This window comes from Danio rerio, chromosome 17, assembly GCF_052040795.2.
Source record: "Danio rerio strain M-AB ecotype USA chromosome 17, GRCz13ab, whole genome shotgun sequence".
NCBI lineage: Eukaryota > Metazoa > Chordata > Actinopteri > Cypriniformes > Danionidae > Danio > Danio rerio.
In genome coordinates this window covers 48,185,174-48,207,707 of record NC_141037.1, presented here as the reverse complement: position 1 = coordinate 48,207,707, position 22,534 = coordinate 48,185,174, and the positions used below count along the sequence as shown (strand labels likewise).

Below are 22,534 nucleotides of genomic sequence, written 5' to 3'. Positions count from 1 at the left end.
ACAGGATCCGGCAAGATCCAGCTCAAATTAAGCACTTCCGGCTTTAGTTCCTCTGTTAAATAATTGCTTTGAAAACGAAATGTACGAAAACATCTGGGTACGTATTTTGCGTTCTCTATAAATCTAGACCTAGGTACGTATCCACAATGAGCCTGGGTGGTTATTAGTAGTTAGTGACTTGTAAGAAGTCCTTAATTTAGAAACTTTCATTTCTGTGAAAACATTGTGTAATTCGTAGTGTACTTCACGAAGGTGAGAAGTGTGTGCTTGACAAAAGCCACTTGTAGGAAACACACTCTCTTCTACCTATTCACCAGACACTTTCTTTCAAAGATAAAAAAAACTTACTTAAAGTTGTGATTTGTACATTGCTGCTCTCTAATGATGATAAGATATCTTTTCTTCTTTTATCCTCACTCATAAGGATAAAAAGCATCTGCTGAGTAAATAAATGCAACTGTTGTTTTCTGTGTTGAACTGCAGGAGTTAGAGGACGTGTGCAATCCCATCCTCAACCGACCCAAACCCAAAACCGAGGAGCTCGTAGAGGAAGGTGACAAAAGCGACGGGGCCCACAATGGCCCCACGGCACAGCAAGGCGCAGACAGCAAAGGCAATCAGCAGACGAAGCCTCCATCCGGAGAGATGGACGTGGACTGATTTCTTCCGCTGCCGCTCTCACTTACAAACCCACTATTAAACCTCTTCAGCTTCCACTCAAACAGTAGCTGGAACCATTCTCTCTGTGTCCTCCACTCAGTTGGCTGTATTTGTGCATCTGTTTGTTGACGTCCGCTCCTCTGTTGGTTTTCTCTTCTACCTATTAAGGGATCAGGCCAGGCTGTTTTTTTGTTTTATAAGGAATGTCGCCGCTCTGTATTGGATCGGACATCCATGATAAGACCATATAGAAATAGATAGTAGTTCAATAACTGAAACAATGCTGCCGCTGTTAACAACAACAAAAAAAGTTATCCCGAAAACAATGTGAGACTTGCATTCTGGATCATATCAGCGCGTGGAAACATGAATTAAAAATACTCTTTGATCAATCAGTAAGATTGTGGAAAACCAAGCAAATATGTATGCAATACATATAAATATATGGTTTATATTTGTAAATAATATAATATATACATACGATTTCCAAAGGATGTGTTGTCTAGAGCCTGTAAATATTATTTTAGTAATAATTTGAATTTATGGGTGCTTAGATATAGGTACACTCCTCTTGCTGACATTGCAATGCTTTCAGCTCCGTAGTGTCATGATGAAAGTAGAATGTACTGAGCCGGTCATTAGCCTTTTTTTTCCTCCCCCCAGTTTTCATGCAGTCCCATTACAAGTCTTGAGGTTTGACGATCACAAGTAATAAAACACGCCTTTATGACTGAACGTGTTTGCTGATGAATTTTTGAGGTGTAGTTTTGATGTGATTTTTTTTAATGATGTTGTTGCACAGTCAGAATGGGCTTAAGAAAAGATTAGGACGGGAGGGTGTGTTAAAAACATGTTAATTATAAAACATTGTATTTTAATTATTTCCATACCACCAATTATTCCAGCATATGTTTTACACAGTGGATGATCTTCCAGCTGCAACCCAGTACTGGGAAATGCCCATACACTCTCATTTACAAATATACACCATGGGCAATTTACTTTCTTCAATTCACTTATATTACAAGTCTTTGGACTGTGGGGGAAACCAGAGCACCCAGAGGAAACCCACGCCAACAGGGGGAGAATCTGCAAACTCTACACAGAAATGCCTACTAGCCCAGCCTGGACTTGAACCAGTGACCTTCTTGCTAACCACTGAGCTACCGTATCACTCCATGATTTTTATTTTTTTTTAAAGGAAGGGATGTTAGTACTATTATAATAAATTACTTGCTGAAGTTATACATGATCATAAAACATTTCTAAATGAATGCGCAGTAATTTTAACAGCTTACTTGAGAGAAACTCCAGGGTGTTTGTAAGGTAAAAAGGAAGGAAATAGGATCAAGTAAATTTTTAATATTTTAAAATGTTTATTTAAGTTTATGTCATGCAGATAATAATATGTAAAAATTGCCCATTAAATACAAATTTTCATCAATAATTTAGTATTACATATGAATCATATATATATATATATATATATATATATATATATATATATATATATATATATATATATATATATATATATATATATATATATATATATGTGTGTGTGTGTGTGTGTGTATGTGTATATATATATATACACTAATAATACACTAATAAGTGTGTGTATGTGTATATATATATATACTATAAACTAAATAAATATATATATATATATATATATATATATATATATATATATATATATATATATTTATTTATTTAGTTTATAGTAAGTTATATTCTTCACATCTTATAAAAAAGAAACAAAGCATACTATATAATGCACTTTGTTTTTTCATTCATTCATTCATTTTCTTGTCGGCTTAGTCCCTTCATTAATCCGGGGTCGCCACAGTGGAATGAACCACCAACCCATCCAGCAAGTTTTTACGCAGCGGATGCTCTTCCAGCCGCAACCCATCCCTGAGAAACATCTATACACACATTCACAGACTACAGACAATTTAGCCTACCCAATTCACCTGTATCGCATGTCTTTGGACTGTGGGGGAAAGCGGAGCACCCGGAGGAAACCCATGCGAAGGCAGGGAGAACATGCAAACTCCACACAGAAGTGCATACTTAGCCGAGGTTCGAACCAGCGACCTTCTTGCTGTGGGGCAACAACCCTACCTATTGCGCCACTGCCTCGCCCACTTTGTTTTTTATTTTTTTAATAAATTGTGTATTTATTTTACTTTAATTTATTCTAAAGTTATTTTTAGTAATGTAATTGTGTAAATCATATGTTAATTTTGTATTACTTATTTTCAATAATTACAGATCATTTCATCTATTTTTTTGTTTTAGATGTTCTTTTATTCTAATATATTTAATTGAGTGAAATGTTTTTTCAATCCTAATCTAATTTGATCTATTACACAATTTATTGTTTAACATATTTCATTTATTTTGACTTTTTAGTACCTTCAGTATCTGAACCCCATTTTAAAAACCGTTCTAGCTGACAACAAAAAAAGTTTGCAAATGTTTCATGAAAAAAACATGACATGTGCCATATCCATTATCAGTATTAAATGTTTTTAATAATTGAGAATCCACTGTTGTGCTGCAGTTATGAACAATACTCATATTAACTGTAGTTGCTGTTTAATAAAATCGTACTCCAGTTTTTGTAACGTACTTAAAACTTAACAGGACGTAATCATTATTGTGCGTAGTCGGACTTTTATTTTGACATACTCCGCCTAGTTCCGTGTTGTGCTTAAAAAAAAAGTACCAATTGGCCGATTCACGCAATGACGTCGTTGACGTCATTACGAATTGTAACGGGCGGACTTTTTCAAAATGGAGGAAAGGCAAACATTTTGGAGGGGAATACAAATACATCGATTAAACCCATTTTTAAGCGTCATGCTCAAGTCAAAAAACCTTACGTTCACCGGAAAATAAGGACATTGTGGATACAGATACCGAATCGTTGTACTGAAGAGATTATGAAGTGAAAATGAGCGTCTCAATCGGTGACAAGATTGAGGTAAGTGTTAGCGCGGTCGCCTGCGGCTCGAGGGCCATTCAACTGTATTATTGTTTGTATAGTAACTTAGATGCTTCTAAAACAGATAGGAAAATTAACTTTTGGTCTTTTTAGTTTTGCGTTCGTTTTTTACGAAACTTCTCAAGCGTAATAGGAAACAATAACAAACCCCTTTAATATGGCAAGTTATGCGGTAACGTTAAATAATTTGAATTGCCGCAGACTAGTTTGGGTTATGCTACCACCTTTACCTCGCCTTCTGTTCACTCATCTGCGCTACATTAAAAGTTCAGCGAAGGTGTTTTGGGAATTGCTCTCGTGGAGACGGTTGCTAGGCGACGCGCGGCGTCAGGTAGAGTCGCGGGAGGAGAGCGGGAGAGTGATGATGAACAGATGTCGCTGTCAGATGCAGGTAACTAACGACGCGTCAACAAACGTCGCGCACTGCTCGCAACGGGCTGCTTTTGTGCGCTCCGCGGTCCAGACACTTTATGAAACATGCTAGAAGTAATTAATTCATTCCTGCTCAATCTGACCACTAAAGATCCAGATGAGGACCGAATTTTGGAACCCTCTGTGGATCTTAGAATCGAGGTAGGAGATTTAGTTTTGAAGTGAATCTCTCAGGGGGGCGAGGTGGATCTCATGGGACAGGATGTGATCTTGCTGTTATTATGCATTAATTCAAACGTGTCTTTGCCTATGCTTTAGGACTTCAAGGTTCTCACCTTGTTGGGTAAAGGCTCCTTTGCGTGTGTCTACAGAGCTAAATCTGTAAACACAGGATTGGAAGTGGCGATCAAAATGGTAAGTGCTGTTTAATTGAGCATCGTGTCAGGGTTGTGGTTGTGCAGCATCTGTTGAAAAAACGCTCTCTGTGCCCCTTGTGTATTTGCAGATTGACAAGAAAGCCATGCACAAAGCTGGAATGGTGCAGAGAGTCATTAATGAGGTGGAGATTCAGTGCCGGTTAAAGCATCCATCAGTTCTCGAGGTGAGTCCTGTAAACACACATCACAGATTTGCTCACAAACTGATGAACGTGTTAAAATGAAATAAATTTGAATCTGCTGCATTAAGAGGTTATTCTACTTTCGGATATAAAAAAAATAAAGACAATTATAATTCAATACAGGTCATAAAGTCATTCTTAAATTAATGAATGCAAATGTTTATTTTTGAGATAACATATACAAACATCGACTAAATTGTAGATACCCTTCAAATTGTGCCCAGGCAAGTTTCATTTGCTTGCATTTTCTTATGCTTCTGTTGAACCACAATTTTAGAAAGCAATATCTGATTTTCACTTTTTTATTTTCAGAAATTCAGACTTTTTTCCAGGTTTGAGTTATTTTGGTGACCTGTAGTTTTTCTTTCTTCAATGAAAGGGTATCAAAAATTTGTCCATGTCTGTATACGTTTGTTGTTATTATTTTAGTATTATGGCTCACTCTTTATTTTAAGGTGCAATACTTGTTTTTAATCAATCAATTAACTGTGAACTTTTGACATTGGACAACTATTTTGACATTTTATTTTCACTGATGTTATTTGAAGCATTAAAGTAGATATTTACATGCATTTAAAATGCATTTTTTTCTGTTTGTTTAAAACTTTTGAATATTGTCAAACAATCAATTTTCAGTATAGACCATTTCAATGTGGTCATGTCATTGGCCCATCAACATTTCCTGTTTTTCAATCTATTATAACTGTTACAAGAGGCAATTCAATCATAACTTCTTGTTAGCTACCATAACATTATTTATCATTATGTGGGCCTTTTTTGTTTTTTGTTTTTGGATTCTCGGAAGTTATAGAAATGAAAAATGTAAAATAGAAAATATGTTGGGACCACTGCTTTTGTTTACATTCCTCAAAATAATCTATTTTAAGACATCCTCGCTTTAACTCAACATTAATTAAAAGATAGAACTGAATGCACACTATGCTTTTAATATTTTAAAAGTGAAGTTAAATCATACTTTTAGTTAATGTGTTTTTAGTTTTATAATTATTTTTTGTGTATAATTTTTTTGTGTGGAAACCCTGGTTTTTTAAACATTATAATGGATGATAATATAAGAAATAAAGGTTTGTTTTAGTTATTTTAATGGATTGAGGACTTGTAGTCTAGAAAGAAAGTCTTTGTTCGGAACCTATTGGACACATTTACACACTGTTAATCCTAAGGTTAATGCTCGCCATGCAAGTAGAAATGTACTTTTAAACTCTTTTCTAGAAAAATTACTGGTTAGCTTACCTAGTATTCTTTGAACAAATCTGTAAAAAGCTCCATTAATAGATATGTGCTAGAGTTAGTGGATAAAAACTGATTATTTGATTATTAAAGAAAATTGTGTATGAAAGTGCATTCATGTTTGTTATGAGCAGTGTTGTATTCTGGTTCTTTAATATAGATTGAAGAAAGAACTTGATGCAGCATGAATCATGCAGCTTTTGTGTTATATGGCAAATGTGCTATTCTTCATTTGCATCACTACTTGGATCCCACTATAAGAAATGACTTCTTTCTTGTAATTAAGTAAATATTGACCAGTTGTTCTTGTATTTTCGTCTCTGTCTGTAGCTGTACAATTACTTTGAGGACAGTAATTATGTGTACCTGGTTCTGGAGATGTGTCACAACGGGGAGATGAGCCGCTACCTAAAGGAGAGGAAAAATCCTTTTACAGAGGAAGAGGGTGAGTTTTTTATATTATAGATTTTTATTTTGAAATATTTTCTGCTTGCAATTTAATTTTTTAAATTAGAGGCTTATTAGCCAATATGAATATTTTGTGTATATCATCTACGTCAGTGTTTAAGTTCAGTCCTGTAGAGTCTTTGTCCCGCAGAGTTATCTTTATAGAAGCTCACCTCTACATTAGACCCTTTTCTACATTTAAGGATTTTTCAGCAGTGGAAGTCATCATAGTTGGGTCAACTTAGAGCGCAGTGATTAGGAAATTACAACAAATCATTTATTTGCATTTCTATTTGCTCAAATAATAAAAGAAAAACTAAACAATATTGCTAACAAGACTTTCAGAAAAAGAATACTAAAAATAGTGTAGACATGTAATGGCAGACAGAAGAGATAACATTGTAAAATTACTGTCCTGTCTATAAAACCTGCATTAGAAATTCCTTGCATAGGTGGTAATTAGTTTTTTGTAATTTGGTGCAACAATGATATAATGTAAAGTATAGCTTGTACATGCGTTTTTTTAATAAAAATCTTAATATTAAAAACTTTAAGATGCTTTAAGATGAAGGATTTAAGATGCTGATGATTATTAAATGTGTCTTGCATAACCGTCTGGTGTAAAGGGTCTATTACACAAGTAAAAAGCATTTTTTTGGATTCAAGCATAATAGATTTAAACCACTAAATAATTTGAGATCATTTTGACAGATTATGCATTCATTCATTTTTTCTTCAGCTTTGACAGATTAATTAAAATACAAATCTTTTCCCAGAGATGGGTTGCGGCTGGAAGGGCATCCGCTGCGTAAAACGTGCTGGATAAGTTGGCAGTTCATTCCGCTGTGGCGACCCCGAATTAATAAAGGCAATAAGACGACAAGAAAATGAATGAAAGAAAATACAAATCTAATAAAAATGTTTTATATAAAAATGTTTATTTGTTTACAAATTAGATTTGGGGGTCTATTCATTTATGGTTCTTAATCTTGAGCCAGTGCCCACCAGGGGGCCTCATCTAATTTCCAAAGGGGTTGTAGGATGACCTAAACATATGTAGGTTTACAGTTTATCATGTTACTATAGTTACAGTTTTGAAACTGGTATTTGAAACGAATTCCCTTCCCGCTACCCCTTTATTTTGTCAGCCCTCACTTTTGTTGTATTAAAACAACAAAAATAATAGTTAATAAATGCAATATTTCAATGCTTCTGTTAAGTAAGTAAAAATAAGCAAGTATGCAGAATTACAATCGAAAACACAACACTGCTTTTAAATGTGATGTGCGTTTTTGTTTGTGTTGTGAACAGCGAGGCATTTCATGCACCAGATTGTAAAGGGCATGCTGTACCTCCACACTCATGGGATTATGCACAGGGACCTAACATTGACCAACCTCCTGCTCACCACCAGCATGAACATTAAAATCGCAGACTTTGGTTTAGCCACCCAACTCAAGCTTCCCAGTGAGAAGCACTTCACCATGTGCGGCACACCCAACTACATTTCACCCGAAGTGGCCACGCGCAGCGCTCACGGCCTGGAGTCAGACGTCTGGTCACTGGGCTGCATGTTTTACGCCTTTCTCACAGGACGACCGCCCTTTGACACAGACACTGTCAAACGCACCCTCAATAAGGTGGTGCTGGGAGAGTATCAGATGCCCATGCACATATCAGCAGAGGCTCAGGATCTAATCCAGCAGCTGTTACAAAAGAACCCAGCCCTCAGACCGAGTCTTTCTGCAGTGCTGGACCACCCGTTTATGACTCAAAGTGGGCCCACCGCAAGCAAAGACTCCGGCAGCAGCGACGGAGGCTCCATCGACAGCGGAATCGCCACAATATCCACAGCTTCAAATGCAACCAACAACAGCAGCAGCAGTCGGTTACAGAGGCGAACCAGGCAGATGATTGGGCAGCCGTTGCCCAGTCGTATGGCACCAATCCCTAGCCACTCCCATCATTCCACCAGCTCCAGTTTTAAGAGTGGGCAGGACTGGCAGCCAAATTCACAAGATGATTTATCCAGGATGGGCGTTGGGAGAATTCCCGTGGGTGCTGACAGCGGAAGGCCTCATTCTCGCTACCTGAGACGAGCTCATTCGTCAGATCGATCTGCTGTTGGGTACAGCCACAATCCACAGGAGGCAGAGCTGGAGAGATGTCACTCAGAAGAGATGCTTTCAGGGGCTGGACGGTTATTTCCACAGACCTCCGGCTATAGAAACGCACCACATGGATACTCGAAACACGACAGGCTTCCCTCTCCACCTGTAAAACAACCTGCTAAGTAAGAGTTATCCAAAACAACTGTAAAAGAATTTGATAATATATTGTTTGTTTTTTTATGTAACTAGCATTTTTTTTTTTTCCACTTTCTTTAGTCCGGCATCATCTTTCTCTACGTCCACTCATTCAACGAGACAACAAATGCCGGATTCCCAAACACAGCCCTGGTTCAGCAATGATGGTATAAATGCTGTTTCTATTACAGAAGATGTACACAAATTACTTATAATAGCTCAATAGCCACAATTATTACAATAGCTCTTATTTTATGTCCTAAATTAGTGTTTGTACAAACCAGTATTTTTTTTATTATTAAATAACACATGATCACATGCATTAATATTAACTTCACTTTTTAAGAAATAAAATCTTAGTTATTAAAGTTATTCCAGAAACAAAACTTAAATAAACAAATAAAAATTTCAAACCCTCATAATATGGCTGCACAATATATCATTTGAGCATCAATTTCACAATGTGTGAATCTGCAACATTTACATCGCCGAACGTACAATGTGGAGTCAGACCAATAGTTGGCCTGGTAGTTCAGAGCACATGAGAAATTTGGAGTCATTTCAGTTTAACTGCGTGTGTTTTTAATGCCTGTGTAAATATTTTAAATGAGTTTAAAGCATTTAGGCTTTTTATTTGTAGATTTAACAAAGATGAATTGTTTAATTATTCATACTTTATTATACATGTATACATTTGTTATTAAACATGTATACATATACGGATTTTCTGCTACTGAATACCGCTTGACTATTTGTATGTTTGTCTACTGTATTTATCTATGCTTGTAATTAGGGTTGAGTCAATAGAAAATGCCATCGTCCATCGCTGATGGCCAAAAGACATTAAAATGCCAAGCCTGCATTGCAATCCTCCGCCTCGCCCCTGTCACAGCAGCAACGCACTCACGAAAAATACACACTTAGGCCCTGTTCACACTAATATGTCTTAGTTTTAAATGGAATTTTAGAACAAAAACGATTCACTTCCACACTGGTGTTTCATCTAGCATTTCTGAAAAGAGCTCCGTCCACACTATATCACTAAAAATGCACATCATGTGACCACACACACACACACATTTGTTTTAGTGAAAAGGGGGTACATTGCATAGGTTTCCATTCATTTTATACTGTTCAAACTTATATAATGCATTGCCCTCACCCTAGCCTACCCCTAAACCCAACCATCACAGGAGACTGTGTACAGCTGTACTGTCTGATTAAACCCATCCTGAGGGATTTATTAGCTTTTTGAGAATTGAGGAAGTCACCATTTTCACATTTTTCACCTCCTTTTTGTAATACCTGTGTCATTACGGATTTGTGTCCTGACATGTCACAAAAACATGTACACACACACGCATGAATCCAATCTATCAAAAAAAATTTGAATAAAGATATTTGAGTTATCTTGTCAAATATTACAGTATAAATAGCAGAAAATCAAAATATCGCAATGCAAGTTTTTCTAATATTGTGCAGCCCTAGTTCATATGGTGTCTAAAATTAAACATTTCATGGATAGGTCTTATAAAGATTTCTCATTGCAATTAATTGTTTTTTGATGATTAATTTTTATATTAACTCATTTGGAAAAACCCTGGAGTGTTACTGGGAGTTATTACTAGCCATTTGAATGCATAACTTTTTAGAGAAAAACAAAATTTTTATTGTAATTAGTGTAAATAAAATGACCATTGATGGTTCTTCACAAAATGAGTGGTAAACTATTAAAAAGTTTAAACAAAATTAACCAATTATTATGGAAAGAAAACATATAATTAAGTCACTTTCACTGAAAACCATCATTGCTTTAATTAATAGATGGATGGACATATAATGTTGTTTTGTCCCATGAAAAAAATTGAACACAAGTAAAAGATAAAAACAAAAATTCCTATACTTTGCATATATTGAGGCATTTTAAACCTTAAAGCATGGTTTTGTCTTTCAGGAGTGTTCAAGAGGCCGGCAGACATGAGCGGTCACAGCAGCAGTGGGAGTTTCCACTCTGAACGAGGGCCAATCGGGACACAAACCTCCTGCAGTGACAAACCCAGCGGCCTTCACTCTCAGCAGCAGCAGCCCATCCTCTTCCAGCACAACAACCCCGGGCCCTGCAGGGAAGATGCATTTGTATCAGGACACATGCCAGAACCTCAGGCCTATTCTGACGCACAGTTTCCATGTCCACCGCTCTCCAAAGGCAAAGCAAACACAGAGAAGAAGGACAAAGTGTGCCCTAAGAAGAGCTTCCCTCCGCTCTGTGCTGCCAGACTCAAGCCTATTCGACAGAAGACTAAAAATGCTGTTGTGAGTCAAGATGTTTATGTCCTACTACAAGCATTCATGGAGGACATTCATTTTCTGCCACTATATGAAATATCCTTATGTCGTTTTTATTTTGGAAGATCTGTAAGTTATAAGATGTCATGATGTGATAAAGTTGGTATTTCATTTTTTAGGTCAGCATTTTGGGCAATGGAGAGGTGTGTATGGAGCTGCTGAAAGGACAAGGAGCTCAGGAAAGAGTCAAAGAAGTACTTCGGATATCCTGTGATGGATCTATGGTGAGGGACAATGAAGTCAGTGACTTATGTAATTTGGTGCGTGCGTGCGTGCGTGCGTGTTTGTGTATATGTACGTATATATATGTATGTATGTATGTGTATATATCAGACATCCCAAGTTTCCTAGAAGTTGCAGTAGTATCCCTTAAATGCAAAGACATCCCGGATGCCCGCAAATGAATGATAATCTCCCGGAAATCGCGTGTCTCCTGCCGGTCCTTAAATCCGTTGCAAATCCATCGCTCTTCAGGTATGTCGCGTCGCGCGCGCAACTCCCACCGCTCTTCGGGTACGTCTTGCAAGCACCTGCCCCCCCACCCAGATACGTCGCTCGAATGCTCACCCCCCCCCATCTATATAGATAGATAGATAGATAGATAGATAGATAGATATTAGAATTATTTCTAAAAAATAAAATAAATAAAATCTACTAAAAGACAGAAAATATTATTTTACAAACTGTATTGTAAATAAATGATATGGACATATTGTCATTAATATGACTACTATTATATCACTATAAAATTAGTGAAATTAATTAAAAAACTAAATAAATATAAATTTACACAAGTAATTAAATAGACTCCCCCCTTCCCCTTTAGTGGTGTGGTTGAGTCGAACATTGAGTATGTTTACATGGACACCAATTACTTTAATAGATTTTAATACAATTTAGACAATACTTTGATTAAGAGTCTTTTTTTATTATTTATTTTTATTTTTTTATTTTTTTTGATTACCTTAATCTTACTTAAGTCATAATTGAACTAAACAGAAACGTAATTAAGACGTGTCGTGGAGTGTGCATGTTAGTGGCATTATTGAAGTAAACACCGCAATCAAACTATTACCGTCATTTAGGACTTCGCCATACTTTCCTACAAGATCCACACACTCAGCTGTCAGTAAAGGATGGCAGACACGTACATTGTGAAATGCGCAAGTTTTTCCTTCCCTTTCGTCGTGCGTTATTAAATTCCATAACACTCTTCCGCCAGTCCCTACCCCTTATTTGCGTCTTATACCCCAGTTTGTCACGGGGCATAAATGAAATGTTCATGAGTGAAAATGAAACTGCCGTTAAAGCCACCCAAAATTACAGGAAACTCTCACATGAAAGCACTTCATGTAAACACCTCAATTATATTATAATATAACTAAATATAGTTATTATAGTTAATATAGTTGTTTAACAAATAACTAGATTACAGATGTACATGTAAATGTAGTCAGTAGTGTCTTCAAAGTTAGTGAATGATCCAGAAGGGCATCCTCGGACAGTTCACCGGTTTTACTTTGATTCAGTGTCCTAATTTTTAAAAAGCACCCGGTCCATTTTATTTGTATATTTTTTACTCGGAAACATTAAGTCTACAGGTACCACACATAAAAATTACACATAAAAATCATCATAATTTAGTCGAGTGCAATTTAGGAACTCCAGGAACGAGTTTGGACACCCCCGTAATATATAAATCCTAGATTTAATTGATGTGCATTGGTTAAAAAATGTTTATTTTACACATGTGTTGTCAACTTTGGTTTTAGGTGACAGTGTACCAGCCTAATGAAGGAAAAGGGTTCCCTGTGCTGGATCATCCACCCTCACCACCTGAAGACATCCTCATCTGCAGCTTTGATGATTTACCAGGTACAGTTACATACAGTACTTAAAGTGACAGTTCAGCCTAAAATGAATATTTTCTCACCCTCTAGTGATTACAAACGTTTACAAGTTTCTTTCATCAGTAGAACACAAGAAGTTATTTTGAAAAAAGCTGAAAACCTGTAACCATCGACTTTCATAGTAGAAAAACAAATACTAAGGAAGTCTACAGGTTTTCAGCTTTTTTTCAAATTATTTTAACAGAAGAAATACACTCATATAAGTTTAAAACAAGTAAAGTATGAGTAAATCATTTTTGGGTGAACTGCCTCTTTAAACAAAGAGACGACAGCTCAGTGATACATTTCTAGTCATAATAAAAATATTGGATTACACTTAACTTGTATTTTTCTGCAGAAAAATACTGGAAGAAATACCAGTACGCCACAAAGTTTGTGCAGCTGGTCAAATCTAAGACTCCAAAAGTCACCTTATACACCAAATTTGCCAAGTGCATGTTGATGGAGAACTCTCCTAATCCAGACCTGGAGGTGTGCTTTTATGATGGTGAGTGACGCTCGTGATTGACTATTGTCAGATTAGCTAAAGGAACTCTTATAAAGTTAATGTTGTTTTTCTTTCAGGTGCAAAAACCCATAAGACAAGTGAACAGGTGCGCGTGGTGGAGAAAAGTGGGAAGTCGTATACAGTGAAGGGTGACGTTGGTCTGAGTGGGCTCAATCCTGAATGCAGACTCTATATAGAGCTTTCTGAGGAGGTAATGCATCACTGCGTCTGTTCGAGTGCTGTAAAATTGTGTGAAAGTGCTCTTTGGCAGGTTTAAGTGTTAAATTGATGCTCTGCGTTTTGATATTAAGCATGGGTGTTTATATTAAGACTGGCAGGTGGCACCGCATGCAAATTTGCTATTTCTGGGGTTGTCATGAAGAACTTGATTCTATGCTTTTTTTTTTTTTTTTTTTTTTTTTTTACTTTTTAGGGACATCGAATGTGTCTGTCTTTGGAAGCTGCAATCACTGCTGAGGAGCAGCGCAGCTCTAAAAACACTCCATTCTTTCCCATCACCATCGGCAGGTGAGGCCTGTATTTTGAAAAGATGGTAAAGTTTGGAATAATTTGTATTATTTTTTTTTAATGTTTTTTGAAAGAATCTGTTGTGTTTGTTAGGGTTGTGGATTATTTATTCGCCTACTTTTCCAGATTTGTTTTATTTTTGGTTATTGTGAAATCGATTTGACCTTTCTATATGTTTTGAATTGCTTTTATTTTTTAATTAAAATAGCCCTCCTGTAAAATCTTTATACTTTTAAAAAAAATAATACACAAGTAATGTTTTAAAGACCAACAACATTTTTTTAGTATTTCTTGTAATATATATTTTTGTTACTTATTTTTAGTTCAGCTGGAATAAAATCAGTTTGTTTATTTATTTATTTATTTTACAAATAATTTTAAGCTCAATATCATTATCTTAAGAGATTTTTTCGATTGTCTATAGAAGAAACCACTTTTGTCTAATGATTTACCTAGTTAACCTAGTTACACTAGGAGTGGTACAGTACGGTATGGTATGGTTCGTTAAAGGCCATCTTTATCAGGCTTGTGTCTCCACTGTCAAATGGTACTAATGGTATCCTTTTTATTGGGTGTGGTGTTCAACAGAAAGCTGCAGTCGATGTCATTCTTGATTGAAGTTTACATATCGTATGAGAAGCACTTATTACTAAACAAATGCTTCATTCATTCATTTTCTTTCCGGCTTAGTCCTTTTATTAATCCGAGGTCGCCACAGTGGAATGAACCGCCAACTTATCCAGCATATGTTTTATGCAGCGGATGCCCTTTCAGCTGCAACCCATCACTGGGAAACATTCATACACACTCGTTCACACATATACACTACGGAAAATTAAGCTTACCCAATTCACTTATACCACATGTCTTTGGACTTGTGGGGGAAACCGGAGCACCCGGAGAAAACCCACGCAAACACGTGGAGAACATGCAAACTCTACACAGAAACGCCACTGACCCAGCCGAGGCTCAAACCAGCAACCTTGTTGCTGCAACCTTCCTGCCTTCTTGCTCCTTATTAGTTATTATAGGTGCTACATCAGTGCTTTTGTTTGAGATGCAATGCCACAGATGATGCATATCTCTCATATTCTCAATGCTGTTTTCCACCAGGAGGCCTGTGAACCCGGTGCCTCCGGCTCCCGCTCCTTCATCTTCATCTTCCTGCCGTCCAGCGGCTGCAGCAGAGGTGGCTCACGTGTGTCTCAGTCCTCCGCAGCATCCTCAAATCACTCCATCAGTAAGAGCAGCTCTCAGACCTCTGTGCTGAAGATACTGTTTTATTATTTCTGTCTCACAGTGAGTCATTTCTGTTGACCTGCAGATGATTTCCTATGCGGGGTCAGACTTGACCACAGCCAGTGTGGCTAAAGGCAGCTCTCCGGTCCGCAAAGATGAACGCACCGTTAACTCTGGAAAAGTGCTCAAGTCCATTTTTGTGCCCAACATTGGATGGGCCTCTCAGGTAAACATGTTTTACTTTAGTTATAATAATAACAATATATAAATAATTATGTTAAGTATTTATTATAAAATATATTTTTATTATATACAGTGCTCACTATATATAAGTACACCCCTAACAAATCTATCTTTTAATATCATACTTTTAAAATAAATCTGTACAATATTATATTTGTGCATATACATTTGAAGTCAGAATTATTAGCCCCCTGAATTATCAGCCCCCCTGTTTATTCCCCCACCCCCTATTACTGTTTAACGGATAGCAGATTTTTTCAACACATTTCTAAACATAATAATAACTCATTTCTAATAACTTTAAATAATTCATTTCTAATAACTGATTTATTTTCTCTTTGCCCTGATGACAGTAAATATCTAACTAGGTCTTTTCCAAGACACTTCTGTACAGCTTAAAGTCACATTTAAAGGCTTAGCTAGGTTAATTAGGTTAACTAGGCATGTTAGGGTAATTAGGCAAGTTATTGCATAATGATGGTTTGTTCTGTAGATTATCAAAAATATATAGTTTAAAGGGGCTAATAATTTTGACCATAAAATGTTTTTTTTTTTTTATTGAAAAATGCTTTTATTTTAACCAAAATAAAACAAATAAGACTTTCTCCAGAAGAAAAAAGATTATCAGACATACTGTGAAAATTTCCTTGCTCTGTTAAACATAATTTGGGAAATATTTAAAAAAGAAAGAAAATTCAAAGTGAGCTAATAATGCTGACTTTAACTATACATTAGATTAGTCAGTACTGAAGCCAAATCTGGATCTTATCTAACAGAATTACTTATGATAACGGTTCAAAAACTAGTACACACAAATTTATATGTTGTGGAAAAATATTAATCACAAATTGAAAAAGAAGAAAAATGAAGAGAAGCAAAAAATTTTAAAACAGTTGAAATTGAGCAGTTTGTAATTTTTTTTCAATATTTTGCTTGAATTTATTTGTTTTATCTTTCAGTTTCTAAATATATTTGGTCACTAAAATATTATTTTAATAAATATATATTTTTTTGATAAACCTGTTTTGTTTAAATGCACCAAAATACATTGCCTATATTCACTTAAAAATGGATAAAACTTCATTTTCAAAATGGGGCGTACTCAATTATGCTGAGCACTGTATGTATACACTTTTTGTTATTTTGTCTTTGTTTTGTACTCAAATTTTTTGTGATGAATATCAATAGTTGATATTCAACTCACCTTTGAAGTTCAACTCACCTTTGCGCAAAGGAGGCAGTTCTGTACTTCTTACGTAATCTATCGGCTTAAAGATATCAACCTAATTTTGATATCGGATCAATAATGATAACATTAAAAATAGCATTTATCGGGCGATAGCGATATAGCCGCCTATATATCGTGCATCGCTATATATTTTTTCATTATTTCATTTCACGGTCTCTCTTGTTGTTTTTTCTTTTTTCATTTTTAATATATTTTTTCCATTGTAATTAAGTGTTACTATTTTTCTGTGTTTTGGGGATTTTAATTAGTTTGTGTATATGTTGTTTATTTATTTTAACTCTTCAGTGCATACTTTACACAAATATGATATATATATATAGAGAGAGAGAGAGAGAGAGAAAGAGAAATTAACCTAGTTAAAATGTAACTTTAAATTGCAATTAAGCTGAGTAATAGTATCTTGAAAAAATCTAGTTAAATATGTTATTATAATATTTTAAATATATATAGTCCAGCTCGACTATGTCATAGGTCTCAAACTGAATTCCTGAAGGGCCGCAGCTCTGTACAGTTTTGCTCCAGCCACAAACAAACACAGCTAAAGCAACTAATCAAGGTGTTCAAGACTACTAGAGACTATTGAGCAGGTGTGAGTTGGAGGTGGTTGAAGCTACACTGTGCAGAGCTGCTGCCCTCCAGGAGTTGAGTTGAGATCATTACTGTATTTAAAATTTTTTTATATTTTATTTTTAGCTAACCACTGGCGAGGTCTGGGTTCAGTTTAATGACGGGTCGCAGCTGATGGTTCAAGTTGGCGTCTCTTGCATCACTTTTACCTCCCCCGAAGGACACATCACAAGGTAAAGCTTTTTAATAAAAATAGAATGCATGGTCAACAAAACTCCATTTGCAGCATAAAGTCAATTCTTAGTGAATAATCCAGTCATGCATATTAATTTTTTAAATAAGTTACTTGTAAATAAGTTCATATTTTAATTCTTTCTATCTAATCATTTTCTGTAAAATATTGAGTTTGATTTGAATGAGTAAGTTTCAAAGCTGAATTTTCTCCGGTCTTTAGTGTACCTGATCATTCAGAAATCATATTACATGTTGATTTCCTATTCCATTATGATTACTTACTATTGATACCGAGAAAATCTGTGTTGAATTTTTTTTCTGCTTCATAGCATTTATTTTAAATCTAATTATTTGTTACTTATTTTGCATTATAATTGTCTTTATTTTTACTCTTAAATAATTTAATATGTTCTTGATGAATAAAAGTGGAACTTTTAAATAGTTCTGTATCATAGCTTTCATAAAAATATGAAGCAGCCAAATAGTTTTTAACACTGGTAATAATAATTATGAGCTGAACATCATCACGTTATAATGATTTCCAAATGATCATGTGACACTGAAGTAATAATTCTACAAACTAGGGATGCACAATATATCATTTTAGCATCGATTACGCAATGTGCAGAGTCTGCAATTGTAATATTGCAGGGATCTGCCATATAATCTGGATTATAGTTGACCAGATATTACAGTTAACAGCATAGTGGAGTCATTTGTTAACCTTAGAGTGAAATTTTATTATTTGCACATGTTTTAATGCCTGTAACTGTTAATCATTTTAAGCAAATTTAAGCCATTTGGGCACAATAAGTTAAATAAAACAATTATTTACTCAAAACCATAGTGTTGTAATAATACTTTACTATTTAAAAAAAGTGAGTCAGCGTTCCTTTTAAAGCAATTAGTTGACTGGACTTAAAATAATGAGTAAACCCAGTGATTTTAAAGCGATTTGTTGACTTTATTTCAAAAAAGTGAATTAACCAATTGACTTTAAAGGGATTGGTTGACTTTAGTTTTTAAAAAAATGGGTAAATATTTTGAAATTAAAGCGATTATTTGATTATTATTATTATTATTATAATACAGTAATAATTTATTTTCTGCTCCTTAACACTGTTTGACACCCCAGAAAATCTTAAATCATTGTTTCTTTTCTCTGTTTTATTTAAATTTGTTTGTTGTTTTTTTTTATTATATTTTATTCAGATTTGCTCCCCTACTGAATCATCTTAATCGATCTAAAATAATTAATAATATTCAAATCATCTGGTGAAATTGCATTTATATAGCAATATACAGTTATGTCTATAAATATTTGGACATTGACACAATTCTAACATTTTTGGCTCTATAGACCAACACAATGGATGTGAAATGAAACTAACAAGATGTGCTTTAACTGCAGCCTGTCAGCTTTAGGCCGCGGTCCCACTGGACTTTTCGCTGTCACACTGGACTTTTTACGCATGCGAATGCATCAGACAGGCAACGCAATCTTGTGTGACAAGTTTCGCAGTTCAATGCGTTGCAAAAATCAAGCTTGATGAACTTTGACCTGTAAAATTGCATCAATTGACTGCGTGAGAACAATCAAGGATCAAAACATGAGCTCTCTACAGATATTTTAAATATGGACCAATCTCCCGCCCCTTTTCACAGTGCCATACTACAGAATTTCGCATTCTCAAACTCGAGTGTAAGCGCAGCTTTAATCTGAGGTTATTTACATCCAAATCAGGTGAATGCTGTAGGAATTTAAACTGTTTGCATATGTGCCTCTTACTTGTTAGGGGCCAAAAGTAATTGGACAATTGGCCACTAAGCTGTTCCATGGCCAGGTGTGTGTTATTCCCTCGTTATTTCAAATACAATGTGCAGATAAAAGGTCCAGAATTCATTTCAAGTGTGCTATTTGCATTTGGAATCTGTTACTCTCAACTCTCAAGATGAGATTCACAGAACTGTCACTATTGGCTCGTTTCTACTGACTGGTACTGTACAGTACAGTACGGGTCACCTTTATTAGGCTTGCGTTTCCACTGCTAAAAGGGTTCCAATGGTACTCTTTTGGTGGGCATGGTGTACAACAGAAAGTTTCAGTCAACGTCATTTTCGATCAAGAAAATGTCTTAAGTACAGCTGTACGGGTTGCCCATATATCATATGAGAAGCACTTCTCACAAAACAGATGCTTTATACACATAAATACCTCTGTATAAATGTTTATTAATAACTTTTCTATGAACATGATTAAATTATAATTGCAGATCAATGACAGTGCGAAATAGCCTACTGTAACGTCTGTATTTATATAAAATAAATAAATGCAACATATATGAACACATAAAGACCCTTACAGTCTCCGATATGTTACCAACTACAGACAAACTACACACAACATACATTTAGTCCCTAAACAACACAAAATGTAGCATACAGTCAGTGCAAACCTCTCATCTGTGTCTGTAATCTTCACCAGCACATGTAACATCTTGTGAGAAAATTACTTACACATTATTATCATGAGCTCAAGAAGTTTGTTAATTCAGATATAGACGCATGGCGAGTGCGAGCAAGAAAGCGAAACCGATCACGCTTCAGACTGGCTCTTAAAAAACTAAGGGGCACAGAGTAAAATCTGCTCTTCTTTTTGGCATTGTGGCTGTTCATCAAGACGACAATGTTTGTTTCAGCCCGGGTCGACCATGTCTCGTTATTATATGTATATATAATTTACGCTGTAAAACGTACCGTACCACTCTGGGGAAACATTCCATATTAGTCAAGCAAGCCATCATTAGGCTGAAAAAAACAAAAGCAACCCATCAGAGAGATGGCAAAAACATTAGACGTGGTCAAAACAACTTTGTGGAACATTCTGAAAATGTTTTTAATTTTAAAATTCTTAAAATCGATTGTGTTGCTGTATAGAGCCAGAAATGTTAGAATTGTGTCTATGTCCAAATATTTATGGACCTAACTGTATATCGCTGTGAATGAAAATATTGCAATGCCAGTTTTTTGCCAATATTAATACCCAATAGTGCTACTACAAACTCTGCTTTAAATCACAGAAACAAATAATTTTTAACCACATTTAAAATGTTATTTTAAATTGCATCACTATTTCACCATTTCTCAGTTTTTATTGTATTTGTGATCAAATAAATCCAGAAAGCAATGTTGTTGATCTGATTGCTGTCGTCTTTCTCTCAGGTATAAAGAGAACGAGAAGTTACCAGAGCTGGTGAAAGAGAAACTCCACTGTCTGTCCAGCATCTTGGGTCTTCTGGCCAATCCCGCCGCCCGATGCTGAGGAGCCAGAAACAGATATTGATGTGATCCCCATGCGCATCCTCTTCACGAGCACTTCAAAACGCTTCTCTTTTTATGTCAAATTCTCATGTCATGCGCTTTGAGTCTTTGTAAATACATTTTTTAAAAAACGTTTGTACATATAGTCCCAAAGATTATGAAAATTATATATTTTTTATGTTGTACATAATGGGTTTCCTGTCTTTGTGTTTAGATTTTTCTACCTGGCTCTTTGATGAAATGTTAGCTCTGCAAACATACAGGCATTAAAACATCTGCTGTACATCTCTGTTTGGTCTCTTGTTTATTTACAGTTTTTTACAATGGCTATGACAGTTTTTTCAATACATTTAACATGTTTGCTTAAACTCTTAACACAGCAACACACCTAAAAGACAGTTGGCTAAACAGTTAATTTCATGCTCCAAATCACACATTGTAAACTAAACCTCTAAACTACTTTTCAAAATACAATAATAAACAAACACAAAACACCATGTCTAACAAAACACTGCAAACATGTTTCAAAATGAAATTATTGTTCAAAACACAAACACATGTTCTCTTCCAACAGAAACATTCAGTCAATCAGAACACACTGACAATAAAAACACTATCATCAGTTAAAATTACAGAAACTATTACTTATGTGTCAGGTATACCCTTGTATTTGAAACCTCTCTACAGTTTTGTTTTGTTGGGTTTAGTAAATGCAGGCATTTTCTTTCTTTTACTGCAAAAACTCAATACAAAAATGAAGAATAATTACTTTATAAAAATTACAGTTTATGTAAAAAAATACAGACACAGAATTGCTGCAGCACAGACTTTATTTGCAAAAGGACATCACTGCAAGATATGCAAAAAGCACCACAATTATAATAAAAAAACAAAACAAAGTAATCTATTTTGCCCAGTCTTCTGCATTTTGCCACATGTTCTCATCCACATTACACTTGATTTCTTCTGTGGTCTCGCAAAGTAACTGTGGCCCTTTGGCCTATTATGTTTTTCCCACTGCGACATCCCTTTTACTGTACTGTATATCTAATGTATGTACAGTAATAATGAACTCCAGGTTTATAGAGTAGTTTACTGTAAAACACACTGTATAGTACAGTATTGACTGTATTGCATAACCTTTCCTGAACATTGGTGATGGAGTTCTTTGATGTGCTCACTGTTCCTTTCATAAACCTCAAGAGTCCTCTATTAGAACATATGATCATGTGATTGGGAAAACCTCAACACATGAGTGTGGTTTCTAGATGGGAATCAGCTGTGATATATATATATATATATATATATATATATATATATATATATATATATATATATATATATATATATGCTATAAGCTGTTTCTCATTGGCATTGGAAAAAATACAGGGAATAAATTTGTGTTTCAATTCACAATTCACTTTGACATTAGCCTATATAAATTCTGTTTAGGACATGGTGTTATCTGTTCTGACATACTGTGTGAAAGCATTTGTAAATTTGACTTTAATATGACATTGTTTTGTTCTTGGTTGAGCTTGTGTGTAAAAGAAGTTTAAACATTTTAAATTGCCATTAACTGGATGCATTTTGTGTCAAAGCAACAAGAAATGTGTTAATTGTATAGGCATAGCCAAAAAAAGACAGATGTTGTGCTAATCATGTTAAGAGTTCAGGAAACTTGTTAAATGCAGTGAAAAGTGTCATAGCCATTGTAAAAAAAACTGTAAAGCTTAAAG

General features: G+C 35.2%; 2 protein-coding genes across 3 annotated transcripts in view; both read left to right on the top strand.

Annotated features, from left to right (window-relative positions):
* Positions 1-1,395, top strand: part of hspa4l (heat shock protein 4 like) — a 35,926-nt gene extending 34,531 nt beyond the window's left edge. The window contains exon 19 of the mRNA XM_087290995.1: positions 484-1,395. Within this exon, the coding sequence (XP_087147121.1) occupies positions 484-660 (177 nt within the window). The 3' untranslated portion in view covers positions 661-1,395. The remainder of the gene's footprint in view (positions 1-483) is intronic.
* Positions 1,396-3,436: 2,041 nt separating this feature from the next.
* Positions 3,437-21,080, top strand: plk4 (polo-like kinase 4 (Drosophila)). Of its 2 annotated transcripts, none has more exons than NM_001118892.1 (16): positions 3,437-3,655; positions 4,367-4,462; positions 4,554-4,649; positions 6,249-6,363; positions 7,677-8,658; positions 8,753-8,838; positions 10,626-10,984; positions 11,137-11,241; positions 12,790-12,892; positions 13,265-13,414; positions 13,492-13,625; positions 13,848-13,942; positions 15,056-15,182; positions 15,267-15,407; positions 17,367-17,473; positions 20,697-21,080. In NM_001118892.1, the coding sequence occupies exons 1-16, from the start codon at positions 3,626-3,628 to the stop codon at positions 20,794-20,796; spliced, it is 2,826 nt and encodes a 941-aa protein (NP_001112364.1). In that variant the 5' UTR covers positions 3,437-3,625; the 3' UTR covers positions 20,797-21,080. The 2 variants fall into 2 exon arrangements, with proteins under 2 accessions (NP_001112364.1, XP_087144787.1); XM_087288661.1 differs by having other exon boundaries at positions 3,446-4,249; positions 20,697-21,078.
* Positions 21,081-22,534: the final 1,454 nt, after the last annotated feature.